At 42.6% G+C, this 13,308-nt stretch overlaps 1 protein-coding gene across 1 annotated transcript in view; it reads left to right on the top strand.

Annotated features, from left to right (window-relative positions):
• LOC310818856 (collagen alpha-1(XI) chain-like) overlaps positions 1–10,613 on the top strand; it is a gene marked incomplete at its 5' end in the record, with an annotated part of 64,234 nt that extends 53,621 nt beyond the window's left edge. Inside the window, 21 exon segments of the mRNA XM_083689921.1 lie at positions 298–351; positions 520–573; positions 721–774; positions 890–943; positions 2,162–2,269; positions 2,396–2,449; positions 2,709–2,762; positions 3,006–3,059; positions 4,703–4,756; positions 5,411–5,518; positions 5,661–5,714; positions 5,821–5,874; positions 6,463–6,570; positions 6,720–6,773; positions 6,877–6,912; positions 7,029–7,082; positions 7,332–7,587; positions 7,785–7,897; positions 8,040–8,108; positions 8,310–8,543; positions 8,821–10,613. Coding sequence (XP_083546047.1) covers positions 298–351; positions 520–573; positions 721–774; positions 890–943; positions 2,162–2,269; positions 2,396–2,449; positions 2,709–2,762; positions 3,006–3,059; positions 4,703–4,756; positions 5,411–5,518; positions 5,661–5,714; positions 5,821–5,874; positions 6,463–6,570; positions 6,720–6,773; positions 6,877–6,912; positions 7,029–7,082; positions 7,332–7,587; positions 7,785–7,897; positions 8,040–8,108; positions 8,310–8,543; positions 8,821–8,967 — 1,827 coding nt within the window. The 3' untranslated portion in view covers positions 8,968–10,613.
• Between the last annotated feature and the right edge of the window lie 2,695 nt (positions 10,614–13,308).

Here is a 13,308-nt window from a genome sequence, read left to right as displayed (position 1 = left end):
ATGGTGCTTTCAGAGCTCCACTATCAATCTATCAGCATGCATTCTGAATGAGCGTTTTCAAAATGTTTGTGTGCCTGCTACTATATGTCATGAAATATGGATTCAGACTTATTGGCATGTTGTTCGAATGATTAGATGATAAATATTGAATAGTGTGTGGTTTCAATCGTGAACTCATTTATAGAGTTTTTTAACAACTTTGAGAGAACGGCTCTCATGTCCGTTTCGGTGAAGATCTCCCGTTATGATGAGACAGAGCCGGTTGTTGAACGCTAACGAGCTCCTCTCCTCTCTCAGGGTTTGCCCGGCCCGCCAGGTGAGAAGGGGGAGAACGGTGACGTCGGCCCAATGGTGAGTCAACACTCTTCTTCTCCCTTCATACCTTTAATATCCCCCCTCACCTTTGATTGACATGTACCTTTAATTCCATCTAGAAGATGTTTAAGATGTTCCACAGTCTACACACCTACAGTATTGAGTTGTAGTCTTTGTCTGATTCCTCTCCCTGCTTGTTGACAGGGTCCACCCGGCCCCCCAGGCCCAAGGGGTCCTCAGGGTTCTAGCGGAGCTGATGTAAGTGTGGTTAAAATGTTTGTTCGTTTTTTTTTTAATCAAAAACATGTCTATGTCTATACGCCGCAGGTACTGTACCCTGACATGTGTTGGTACCGTAGTTAATAGTAGGAGTTTATCAACAGCGGTTTTGTGTCTATTCAACAGGGTTCACAAGGACCTCCTGGTGGTATAGGTGCCATGGGAGGAAACGGAGAGAAGGTATGAATTAAACATGTCTGGAGGCCTGTTTACCCATTATTTTGAAAAATGGATATCATGAAAACAATTGTTCTTGGTCACCAGGTTAATCCATGTTCTAATTGTGATTCTACAGGGTGAGAGTGGTGAAGCAGGCAACCCAGGACCATCAGGAGAGCCCGGTGCCGGAGTAAGTAGCATGTTAGACTCGAAAAAAAAAAGATTCAGATTCAGATTCAGATTCTTGATTCTCCGATCGCAAGGCAATTCAGTTGTAGCAGTTTATAAAACAACCGAAATACAATAATATTAGCAACAGGTAAACAGGAAAAATAGATATAAATGAAAAAGTACATACATGAAGTAGCACCTACTGTATGTCATTTTCTTGTGGTTTGTGAGTCTGTTGGGGTGTGAATTCCCAAGGGTACATTGTTTTCGTTAAAAAAATCTTTGAGTAAATATCTTTCAGTTCTGCTAATTGAGCCTTGTTTGTTATTTGTCTGAGTAACAGCAGGGAAGTCTACCCCTTACTGTTCCCCCTCCCAGTCATCGTTGTTCACAGCCCAGTCTGGAGCCAGGGAGCTTTTTAAAAGCTAATGAGCACTCCCTTTTTAAGAGATAATGAGCGCTGCCATATTTGAACAGTTACACTGTGGAACTATTAATCACCTCAACAGGGTTTAGGAGAAGACGCCTCAATATTCTATTCGCTTATTTTGACGTTGACAACATATTCCCACCAATTCACTCTCCTCCAGTATGAAAAAAACGTCGATCAATATTCACCGCATTGGCTTCCCAAGTTCCCGAGCCTGTTTATCTCATATCAAAGCTGTATCATCGATCCCTGGCTATGCTAACGCTGTGGTTCATGGCTGTCACTACGGTATACCTGTTAGGTTAGCCAGGACTCTCCTCCTCTTCTCCTCCATCAGGGCGTATGGACAGGGCTGTCTGCTCCTCCGTATCAGTTTACAGTGACAGATAGGGCCACGGTGGCACCACGGCCTATCTGAGAGGTGCTGCTTTGGCATCGACTGAAAAACAGGTCTGCTGTAATGGGCCAGTTAATGAGCTGAGTAGCTAGTGATTATTCTCCACCTGTGTTTCTGGTCTACAGCCAGAAATAGTCAATTCCCTCCCATACCGTAGGAGGTATAAACACACGTTGATATTAATGATGTAGGCGAGTGAGTGGGGCTTACTGTATGTTTTCTATTTCAAGGATTAGCGAATCACATACTGTAGTATTCCTCATTCATCATAATTGCATAAGAGGGTTTGTCATTGTATCTTGGCATCCCACCTCTGATGTGACAAATCTGATGCCAGTGTTGTGAACGTATTGCCAATCGTTTGACAGCTGTGATGCCAGTGTGGTGACAGTTCTGGTGTCTCTGTTCAGGGTCCCAGGGGAGATACAGGTGAGAAGGGAGAGTCAGGCCCACCTGGAGCTGCTGGACCCGCCGGCGCCCGCGGACCCCCTGGAGACGATGGCTCCAAGGGAAACCCTGTACGTCACCACCCCCATGGTCTTACACAGTAGATAATTGATACTGTTGTTGGTGCTGTCACTTGTTCTATGATTCTGTCGAGGATCTGACTCAAGATCAATGCTTCTCTTACTGCCTCTCTGCAGGGCCCTGTTGGCTTCCCTGGAGACCCTGGTCCCCCTGGTGAGCCCGGTGTTGGTGTAAGTACTATAAAGAGATCTTGACAAAACATACATATTGTAGCTCCACATTGATATGATGTGCTGCACCTCTCAGGCAATATTAGCTTTTATAATTTATGGATGTGTAATAATAACTCATGATCAGTGAGCAGAACAGCTTGAGCTGAGGTTGGTTTTCTACATTAAAACCCAGAATGTTCTATATAGTGTATCATCGGTTGTACCAGATGAGCTATGTTGTGGTCACCGTACTAATGTTTGTGTTGTGTTTCTGCAGGGTCTGGATGGCTTGGGAGGAGACAAAGGAGACGACGGAGATGCCGGTCAGCCTGTAAGTCCACTGATATTTACCTTTTATGTTCCGAACGCATGAAACGTCTCATGTAAACAGACTGTAAATGTCACCAATATGTTTCCACCAGTCGGTCTGCATTGTAAACTCAGCCTCAAAGCGTACCTGCAGCAGTTTTATAGTCATTATTTATCCATGTCTATGCATGGGCATGAACAAGAGAATTAAGTGTTGCCGAGCTCACCTAAGTGTTTGGTCTCACTGATCTCTCTGCTGTTTCAGGGCCCAGCTGGTCCATCTGGAGAGGCTGGCGTACCTGGACCTCCCGGCAAGAGGGTGAGTACCGACAGGAAATCACACGAGACAGGATGACATTGATTACGTGTGAATGGAATAAAACCACAACGCATATGCTCTATAAAATGAGCCATGGTTAGTTAACGACTGCCATTACTCCAGTCAAAGCACCACTGAATCAACACTCTAAATACAATAGAAAACTAATTTCCTTTGACTGAACGAGTCTCTAGACAAGCCAACATTTAGAGGGGTTTTTTAATAGAATATTGACCTACTGTAAGTTTGACTGACGGCAACGTGGAAGTGGTGGGATGGCCTCTAAAGTAGGGAAATTAAGTTGTCAGTTTTAGCTCTGGCACCAAAAGCTGTTCTTGTCACATCAGACCTTGTTCGAGATGAGATTATTTTGTTTTAGCAACATAGCATTTTTATGAGCCTCGCCATTTAAAGCTATAATGTTTTATGACCAATAAAGTGCTGGACTAATGCAGTCCAATGAAAGGTTGGCACAGTCTAACACGAGTACACTTTTTTAAAGGTATTTTTCAATTCAATTCAAAGTCAATTTCAACCTATTTCATGTACTTTTATTTGAGTTTCTTCTTACAATGCTGCTGGGGCTACCCTCACTTGTAATGTCTAATTTAATTTCCTCTCATGATTCTGACTCAAGGTCACAGTTATTAAATATGTATGGAGGAAAGCAAGTTTAAAAGCCACAGTCTTTCCTTTCCCTACATGTTGATACACAGTTATTGATGCCATAAATATTGAACTTCAGCATGTCAGCAATTCCAGAGGGTAATACGTGCTTTAGATATATTATACAGACTTTTAGCCTTTAGCTTTGAATGCCCCAATGTGTCAGTGTTATTCATTTTGCCTTTTTTGATTCCATTCTGTGCCCTGAACTTAAAATGCAGGTGTTTATGGGTTGTTCATGCGTTTCAGGGAAGGGTTTTGCTAGGTAAGCAATTTGTGCCGGTTGAATTCATGAATTCCTAGATACCATGCTGTGCATTAGGCTATTGGGCAAATTAAAACTTATTTCTAAGAGTGCCTATTTATGGATTTTGTTGATGTTGCATTTTTTTTTTAATCTTACAATTCTCACTACCGTATTTCAAAAGAGTCTTTCCCTGAGTATATCTCAATTAAGTTGACTCAGGACCGCTGGCCATTGAAGCATGGTGATGCTCGGCAGCATGATAAAAACGACACACACAAACAGTACGCATTGATGCACTTAACTCACATCTACAGTACGCCTAGTCTCTTTAGTTTGCTCCATTAGATTATGCTCCCCAATGCCAAAATGGCAACCGGCTTCTAAGACTTTGGCCAGAGGCAGTCTTTTTTTTTCATTTCTTTTTTTTGCTTATAGATGCTTTTAGCGACAGTGCCAGTGTGTGTTTGGAATGTAGGGCAGTGTGTTGTTGTTGGTCCCAATCTGACCTGCATTCTGCTCATACTCAAGGTCAGAACATTCAGTTATTGCTTGTCAACGGAAAAAAAAAAAGAAGTCATTGTTTACTTGTGGCAGCATACAGTATGGATTTTTCTGTTGTGTTGAATTCATTTTTTTTTTCGTTTTTGTTTTCTATCTAGACTGTTAAAGTCGTCAGGACCTTTGGCACTGTATCCAAACTTGATGGGTGATGTCTTTCTTTCCTTTACAGGGACCTATTGGACAAGCTGGCAATGAGGGACGGCAAGGAGAGAAGGGATCCAAGGTGAGATGATGTCCCAGCTTTCCCCTGCTCCTACTGCTTTCCCCTGCTCCTACTGCTTTCCCCTGCTCCTACTGCTTTCCCCCTGCTCCAACCATAATACTGCTTAGAGAAATATAATGGTTCTCTCAGTGATTTGTTTTAGAGTACACATACATACATACATACATACATACATACATACATACATACACACACACACACACACACACACACACACACACACACACACACACACACACACACACACACATACACATACACACACACACACACACACAAACAACATATCCGTTCAAAAAGACGTTTGGGATTAGAGCTGATTTGACGAAGACAAGTGCAAAGCCTCACTGAGATCCTGGTGTGTCAATGCTGAGGCCTAATTGGACGTGAGAATGGTTTAATCCTCAGATCCTGTCATCCAAGATGATGTGAAATCTATGAATCTTCAATACTCTAAAGTTCCCTCTCAGTTCTCACGGAGGATGGATAACATCGTGTAAAGATGGCTCTATAACAGAAGTGTTTTTGTTAGGGAGAACCGATTTTCATTGAATCTTTCACTGAATTCTTTCGCTACATTTGTAATAAACTACATTGTTCTGTTTGCTGTGTTGAGTCAGTTGTATGTGTTCTGATGTTGTTCTCTGTTTACAGGGTGAGTCTGGTAATGAGGGGCCTGTTGGTAAAACCGGACCCGTCGGACCCCAGGGACCCTCTGGGAAGTCCGGTCCAGAAGGTCTGCGTGGAATCCCTGGACCTGTTGTGAGTTCATCTGGCTAGATCAGATTATAATCCCTGTAGGCTACATGTCATAACATATACCATACTGTATGGTACTGTATATACTGCTATACATGATCTTCACATTGTTAAAATTGTTAAATAATACACTGTATATTCTCAGGGTGAGCAAGGACTTCCTGGTTCCTCTGGACAAGATGGCCCTCCTGGACCCATGGTGAGAGACATTCCTTCACTGCTTACCAGACAGTGGATCTAACTATCTGACTGTCTTCAATCCGTTGAGCTCCATTTGACAGACTCATGTTTCCCCCCATACCTAGGGACCTCCTGGACTTCCTGGTTTGAAAGGTGATCCTGGCTCAAAGGGAGAGAAGGTAAGACATAGACATGACTATCTAAGGAGAAATTGTATTTGTCATTGTTAGTTTTTAAATATCTGTTTCAAAGCCTTCTTTCTATAGTTCCAGGGGCAAACTTGTGTGCCGTCTCTCTCTCTTGTATTAGTTAAGAATGTTTTGTAGGCTGTTGTACTTTATGAAGTCAGAGTTTTTTCATCGTGTCCGAGTGTGATTTAATGCTGTAATTGAATATGCATAAGTAATATAATATTATCTTTGTTATGATCACTGGTTTATTGCCAGCATTCAGTAGTCCAATGGGAAAGCATAAGGCCATAACTCTAGCTAGCAGGTGCTGATCCAGCAGGTCCACCATTGTTAAATCAGACAACAACTATAAACATGCTAATTATTTACAGGCGTAACAAAGACAGTCTTCTGGCCCTTCAGCCAGAAATTGTTCATAAACCTACAGGTGGTTTTTTTTACCATCATTTGAACAGAGTATAACTTTCGCTTCATAAAGATTTTGCGTACTCATTAATTCCATTAACTTTCTTTTTGAGCGTTACTTAACGAACGCTGTAACCTGACACCGTGTCTACCTGTCTCTCCCTCCCCCAGGGTCATCCAGGTCTGATTGGTCTGATTGGGCCGCCCGGTGAGCATGGTGAGAAGGGAGACCGAGGTCTGCCTGGACCCCAGGGTACTGGCGGAGGCAAGGGTGATGGTGTAAGTGATCCTCAACCAATGAGAACGCTCTGACCATATACTATAGTCCTCTAATATGACCTCTGTACTACCGAGACCATACGCATAATCGTAACACATTATCATGTTTCTACACTTTCTTATTGGCTCGTTCTCCTGTGTGTTCTCAGGGTCTCATTGGATCTCCTGGTCCCCTCGGTCCTCCTGGCCCTCCCGGTATTCCTGTAAGCTCCTCCTCTCTGTGTCAAATCTTCAGCATATATCAATCCTATCATAACTGTTATCCTCATTATTAACTGTCTTATCTGTCTTATCTTCCTCCCCTAGGGCCCTTCAGGATTTAAGGGATCAAAGGGATCATCTGTAAGTCAAGACCCTCTCTCTCTAAGAAGACTCTCTGTATTAGATCTCTCTGTGTATTCATTGTGTGATGTCATTGCCTCATCCCTCATAGTCTCATGTGTGTCTTGTCCTCATAGGGTACATCTGGTCAGAAGGGAGACACAGGCATAATTGGACCCCCCGGACCACCTGTAAGTGAACATTTATACTCTATAGTGTATGTATAGGGGTTTATTCTTGGACCCTATCTGGTGCTGTAAATTGACTTTGAAAAACGTAATGCTGTCCAATGTATCTATAGCATTGGAGAACACTGAGTGGTACAGTACCTTTATGAGAAACCCTGATTATGTAACGCCTTCACAAGATGATGCATTATGCTCTCAATAAGACCTTACCTGATTGGCCATGACATTGACCGTTCCCCCTCTTTGCTGCAGGGTCCCCCTGGCGACATGATCCAGCCGCTGCCCATCCAGCAGGGCAGCAGGAAGAACAGACGGGAGGCGGACGAGCAGGCAGACGAGGCCATCCCTGACTACGGCATGGACGCCATGACGGGCATGGAGGACGTCTTCGGCTCCCTCAACAACCTCAAGCAGGACATCGAGCGCATGAAGTTCCCTATGGGTACCCAGGACAACCCCGCCAGGACCTGCAACGACCTGAACCTCAGCCAGCCTGACTTCCCAGATGGTAGGTCCTAGATAGGGTTACACCAGGGTATTATAGCCCTATATGACAGGGTTATGACTTAGGAATAGCCTATCTTATCAGAAATATGTGCCTGATCCCTGATAGAGATTGAGTAAGACTCATACAGGAGAACCATCTGGTCACAGTTCAGCACATGATTTTCACCAGTCTAATCTTCACCGGTCTTTAATCCTCAGGTGAATACTGGATTGATCCTAACCAGGGATGTACAGGAGACTCCTTCAGAGTCTACTGTAACTTCACCGCTGGAGGGGAGACTTGTATCTACCCAGATAAGAAGTCCCAAGGCGTAAGTGATGTCCATTTGTCCAAAATCTGTAATGCCAATGAATAGAAGAGTGAGAGTCTGAGGATGTGAACAACAAACGTATTGTTTTCCAACCTGTTAACCTTTTTCATTCATGGTTTGCTTGCTTTGTTCTGTGCAATAGGTCAGAATATCCAACTGGCCAAAGGAGGCTCCAGGTTCATGGTTCAGTGAATTCAAACGTGGCAAAATAGTAAGTAAAACAAAATCCAATCCTCTATGGAATAATTCTAGAGGTTTCCACTTAGTTATCAAATGTTTTCCCCTTAAAATGGCAACAAACACACATTAGTCTTTCATGGCTTCCATTTGTTTGTGTTTTAGCCAACATTTTGTCTTGGAGCTTTGTCTAAATCTCTCCCTCCCTCCCTCCCTCCCTCCCTCCCTCCCTCAGCTAAACTACGTGGATGTGGAGGAGAACTCTATAAATTCGGTCCAGATGACTTTCCTCAAGCTGCTGAGCTCCTCTGCCAGGCAGAACTTCACCTACATCTGCCACCAGTCTGTGGCCTGGTACGACGCCAAGGCAGACAGCTATGATAAGGCACTGCGCTTCCTGGGCTCCAACGACGAGGAGATGTCCTACGACAACAACCCCTTCATCAAGGCCCTGTCAGACGGCTGCTCGGTATGCAGACAATACATGTAGCTTACTGCAAAACGAAAGGCTGTTCTTTTTAATCAGGACTATTGTTTACAGTTGACAGTGGATAGGCTTTATTGTTGCTTTTGTGGTAACCTTTAATAATGTTTTCATGAATATGCACCTTGGTAAATTTGCAGGGTTAATGGTTAACATAGTCCCTGGTTGATATGGAGTATTCTTACATCCTGGTACAGTGAATGTACCACATGGTCATTAGTATACCCTGTACTGACTCTCCTCCTCCCTCTCTCCCTCTCAGCTGAAGTCGGGCTATTCTAAGACAGTAATGGAGATCAACACACCCCGCATCGACCAGGTGCCCATCATCGACGTGATGCTGAATGACTTTGGGGATCCCAGCCAGAGGTTCGGGTTCGAGGTCGGCCCCGTCTGTTTCCTTGGCTAGAACACATCCCCGTCCCGTCCTCCCCCCCTCCCCCCGCTGAAGGACAGGGTCAGAGGGCGCACAAGCATGCCGAGACCTGACATCACTCGCCCCTTCTCTCCTCGCACCCAAACCTGTGTTTATTAATTCCTTTAAGATCAGCACGTGGAGGTTAGAGAGCGTGCCCCCCCTGCCCGGTCGTGTAAGCATTGTCCAGGGGAATACTCCTCCTCGCCCTTGTAGGGCCAGAATCACATGACTTTAACTAGTAGTCGGAGTGACATCAGGAAAAGGACATTTGATGCCGTGGCGGACAGTGGCACACTTTCAGCAACAGAGGGAGGACCCACTCACCCCTAAGCCCTATCCTCCCCTAGCCCCCTGACCCCCCCCTGTCTGAATGCTCCAGGTGCTGCTCCAAATACAACCACAGAGGTGCTTTTGTGCGGAACACAAAAACGCCAAGGTGCTACAAAAAAGTGCATTTTGATAAACTGTAATTATTATTATTATTTTGTACAATACTGTTCTTTCTGAATCCACTCTTCAAAACTTGCATGTGTACCAAGCTCTTAAGGTTTGAATAAATGTTGGTAACTATATAGAAATAAATTTGCAATAAATATATTTGTTTGTTTTAAATGTCTGTTGAGAAGTAATTGGTAAGTAATAATGCCTTGTTTTTGAATACAGTGTTAATATCATCAACTAGATAAAATCGCCCTATTTGTAATTATGAAAAATCTCCATTGTAAATATTGACCACCATAAGCACTTCATCATTTTCTGCTCCCCTTCTCCCAAGAATATACGGTTACGAAACTGGTCAACAACAACCACTTCAAACCATGTTTTCACATAATGGAGTTGTGTTGTTTTCTTATTTTTGCACCTGTTCATTATCAAGGTCGCATACGGTCGTTATATAAAGCACACAATACAATAGTAATGCCAAGATTGCTGAGCATCAAATGCAATCAACTCAAAAAGAGCTTATTTTACCAGAGAGATTCTATTCCTAAAGATGGTATACCTCAATTGCTCTAAGGAAATGCTGAGTTGCTCAGATGTTACCCTGTATATACCTTGATTATATAATTAAGTTTATATATTTGGGTGGGGAATTATATAAAAGGAAGAATAATTTTCTGTCTAGCTTCTGTCCAGTTTGTTTGTGAATGCAAAAAAATTGCCCTTCTTTAGGTACCATATTTGTAACAATGAGGAAATGTGTTCATGTGCTTTTGATGGTTCATTCAAAAATATTAAAACTGGATTCTGAACAATGTTTGATTGAACGTCTGTATTGTTCACTATGTCTGTGCAGGGATTATACTTCCTTGTGATTCTATGTCGCCCTATGCTTATTCCTTTCCTTAATTCCTTTCCGTAATCCTTTAGTGCTCGTCAGATTAGTATGATCAGTGGTATGATGTGTCTAGGTCATGTGTTTCTAGCCTGCCAAGCTGCACCCAAGCGGTCTGATCTCTCCCAGCCTCTTTCTCTGACTCAGATTTGACTTTGATCATGATCTGTTTACGTCTCCATCTCATTAAATTACTCTGATGACAGTAGTACAGTAGCATTTCTAACTAAAGGAAACCAGAGCTTTTCAAACCTGTGTAATTATGTTTACAATTTATGTAAAACCTGAAATAAATGTTTGGTAACTTGCCAAATGCACATTGCAATGGTTTGCGTTCAATTAAGAAACATCTTGTATACTAATCCCTTTTATTGAACCATGAGGTGAGTATTGAGTGAACTGAGACAATTAATTTGACTGAACAGTTGCTATGAGATGATAGTTACATTATATATTTACACAGTGTTTGCAACACCCTGACAAAATGTGACAGTAAATCCTCTATTCGTCACCAGCCTTCCACTGCTCACCAAGACCTTGTATTATAGCGACAGTCGAACCGCTCTGGGTGAAAACACAGAAGTTACACGTCTTGGACCTGACTTGAGAAGGCAGGGTAAATCAGGGGCTTACATATAGAGAAAGGTTAGGATTCTGTAAAAAAAAAAAAAATCTTGGTCAGTCTGATTTCTCCCTTGTTTCACCTTTATCGCATTGAAATGAACAGCAAAGCTAGAATATTATCACCCCACCCACCGAGATTTCTTGGTCCAGATGATCCAGCCCACCAACTGAAGAAATCATCTAACTTGTGGGTTGCTCTGCAGTACTTATGTCAAATCTAATTAATAGAGGAGATTATCTATTTGGAAAAGATCCTGACTCATTGCTTTTCACAGGGCATAACGGCACACTGTACAAATGTTAGACTGGGTTCGTAATGACACTCATGAATCACCAGATATTGAGTTCAGAGAGGAGTCCTTACAGCACAGTGAATCTTCTGTTCTCTTCATAGTCAACATAACAACAACGACTGCAAGATTCTGGATGTACAAATGAATTATGCATAAAGGTATATGTCAGTCCCTGGTAGTTCTTCTTTCAGTAATGTCATAGTATGAATGTTACATTTGCATTTCTTTTAATGTTTGTATCAAAGCATGACCACATGCCCTGATCTGGAAATATTCTGGGCCTTATAGTTATGTAACAAGTCTACTGTACAATCATATGAGTAACATCACTCTTGTTCAACTATAAATGACATATGAAAGTAACAGGAATCTGTGAGGATCCACTACCATGTAGACAGGCCCTCTTAAGAGCCCCTCATACTGTACATTTGCTGTGAGAATACTATTACTACTACCCTAACCATTTCTGACAGACACCTTTCCATTGCTCTGTCTCTCCAGCGTCTGGGTGTATTGATTATTGGTCCTAAGCAGACAGAGTCCGAGAACAGCTGAGGGGTACAGTAAAATCACCCTCCATTTCACCCTCCAGTCTCAATGTCTCAAAGACAGTGTAAACATAACGTTTGGATGTGTATACCGCAGATGTTTCTTCAGTCTACTGCCCTTGTGAGTGTTATAATGACTCATACTGTGGAGTCATAGTAAACGTTGTGGTAACCACGCTTTTTTATGTTGCCACGTTATGAGTTTTAACACCATACAGCACAGCATTTAAACGATTAAAGAAACAAACTACAGTAGTCAGAGTTCTCTGTGTGTGTCTGTCCGGGTGCATCCATGCTCAAAAATGTTTATTTCTTAATCTTCGGCAGTGAATCATTGCATCTGTTAGTAGTTTCATCCATGTCTATCTAAACCCCCATATGGTCATTGCCGATGTAGGCAGACATGGTGATGTAAGTAATATTGCGTCTGTTAGGCAGTGACAATCGCTGATCAGAATGATACTTTCTGTTATGTGTTAGATAATCAAGGACCACCTGTTATTGGGTCTGTCAGCCCGAAAAATATTTTTTTGGTATTTGTGATTTGTTAAAAGTGCATTATTATTCCGCTCATTGCTATTTATGGCTTACATAATCAAACTCATCTCAGGTATAACGATACAACAATGGGTTGTAGTGTAGTTATCTACATTCATGGTGCACTTACTCCACTCACATTGGTTTTTTAATCATAATTTACTAGGTTGCTAAAAGGGTTTTATACGGATCTGAAAAGGGTATAAGGACCAAGGGAAGACAGTGAGTGAAAAGATGAGATGAGGGAGATGTGTACCAAATAAATCATGGTGTCTGCTTCATTATCTGTACCTGCTACCTCTGTCACATCTCATCTAGCACAATGTTCTGTACAGTACATTGAACAGGAAGGACATCAACAAACTGGCTCTCATGTAGTGCACTGCAGATTAGTCTGTTTGCTAAGGATATCATTATAGCTAATTATGGAGCTGGTTTGAACCTGTGCTCTCAGGGGTAAAATTAGCTCTGTCATCATCTTCATTGAGTGATTTCCATTATTGATATTTCATTATCTGGAATTCTGTGTGCCTCAAAGGTTTACACCAGTTATGATCAGTAAATGGTATGCTAATTCATACCCAATAGAACCTTCAATAGAACCATCTCTATCACAGAGTAAAGAAAACACCAACACAGCCTCTGCTCACGTATGAGGTTAAAATGCAAGGACACAACCGCTACTGTTTTTTTTTGGTTTTGTTTTTTAAATCTCTTAGCCACTCAAAATGCAAAACATGGCTAATCCTGTTCCCAGGATCCTTCAGCAAAATAGCTTGGGGGCAGGGGTTAAAGCATGGCTGACACGAGCCCCCTAGCCCACCACGCCAAGAAACGTCCTATCTCATCAAACACATTCGTTAAGTTCCAACGGTCCTTGTAACACCTTGTAACACTCCAACAGAACACTCGATCCCCCCAGTCTCCTTCTCTGGAGTGGGCCTTGGAGACAGTCTGACAGTCTGGGCCTTGGAGACAGCGTCTCTGCTGACTG

Source organism: Argentina silus (assembly GCF_951799395.1).
Source record: "Argentina silus genome assembly, chromosome: 18".
Classification (NCBI taxonomy): domain Eukaryota; kingdom Metazoa; phylum Chordata; class Actinopteri; order Argentiniformes; family Argentinidae; genus Argentina; species Argentina silus.
The sequence above is the reverse complement of the archived record's forward strand: the minus strand, read 5'-3'. Positions and strand labels throughout refer to the sequence as shown.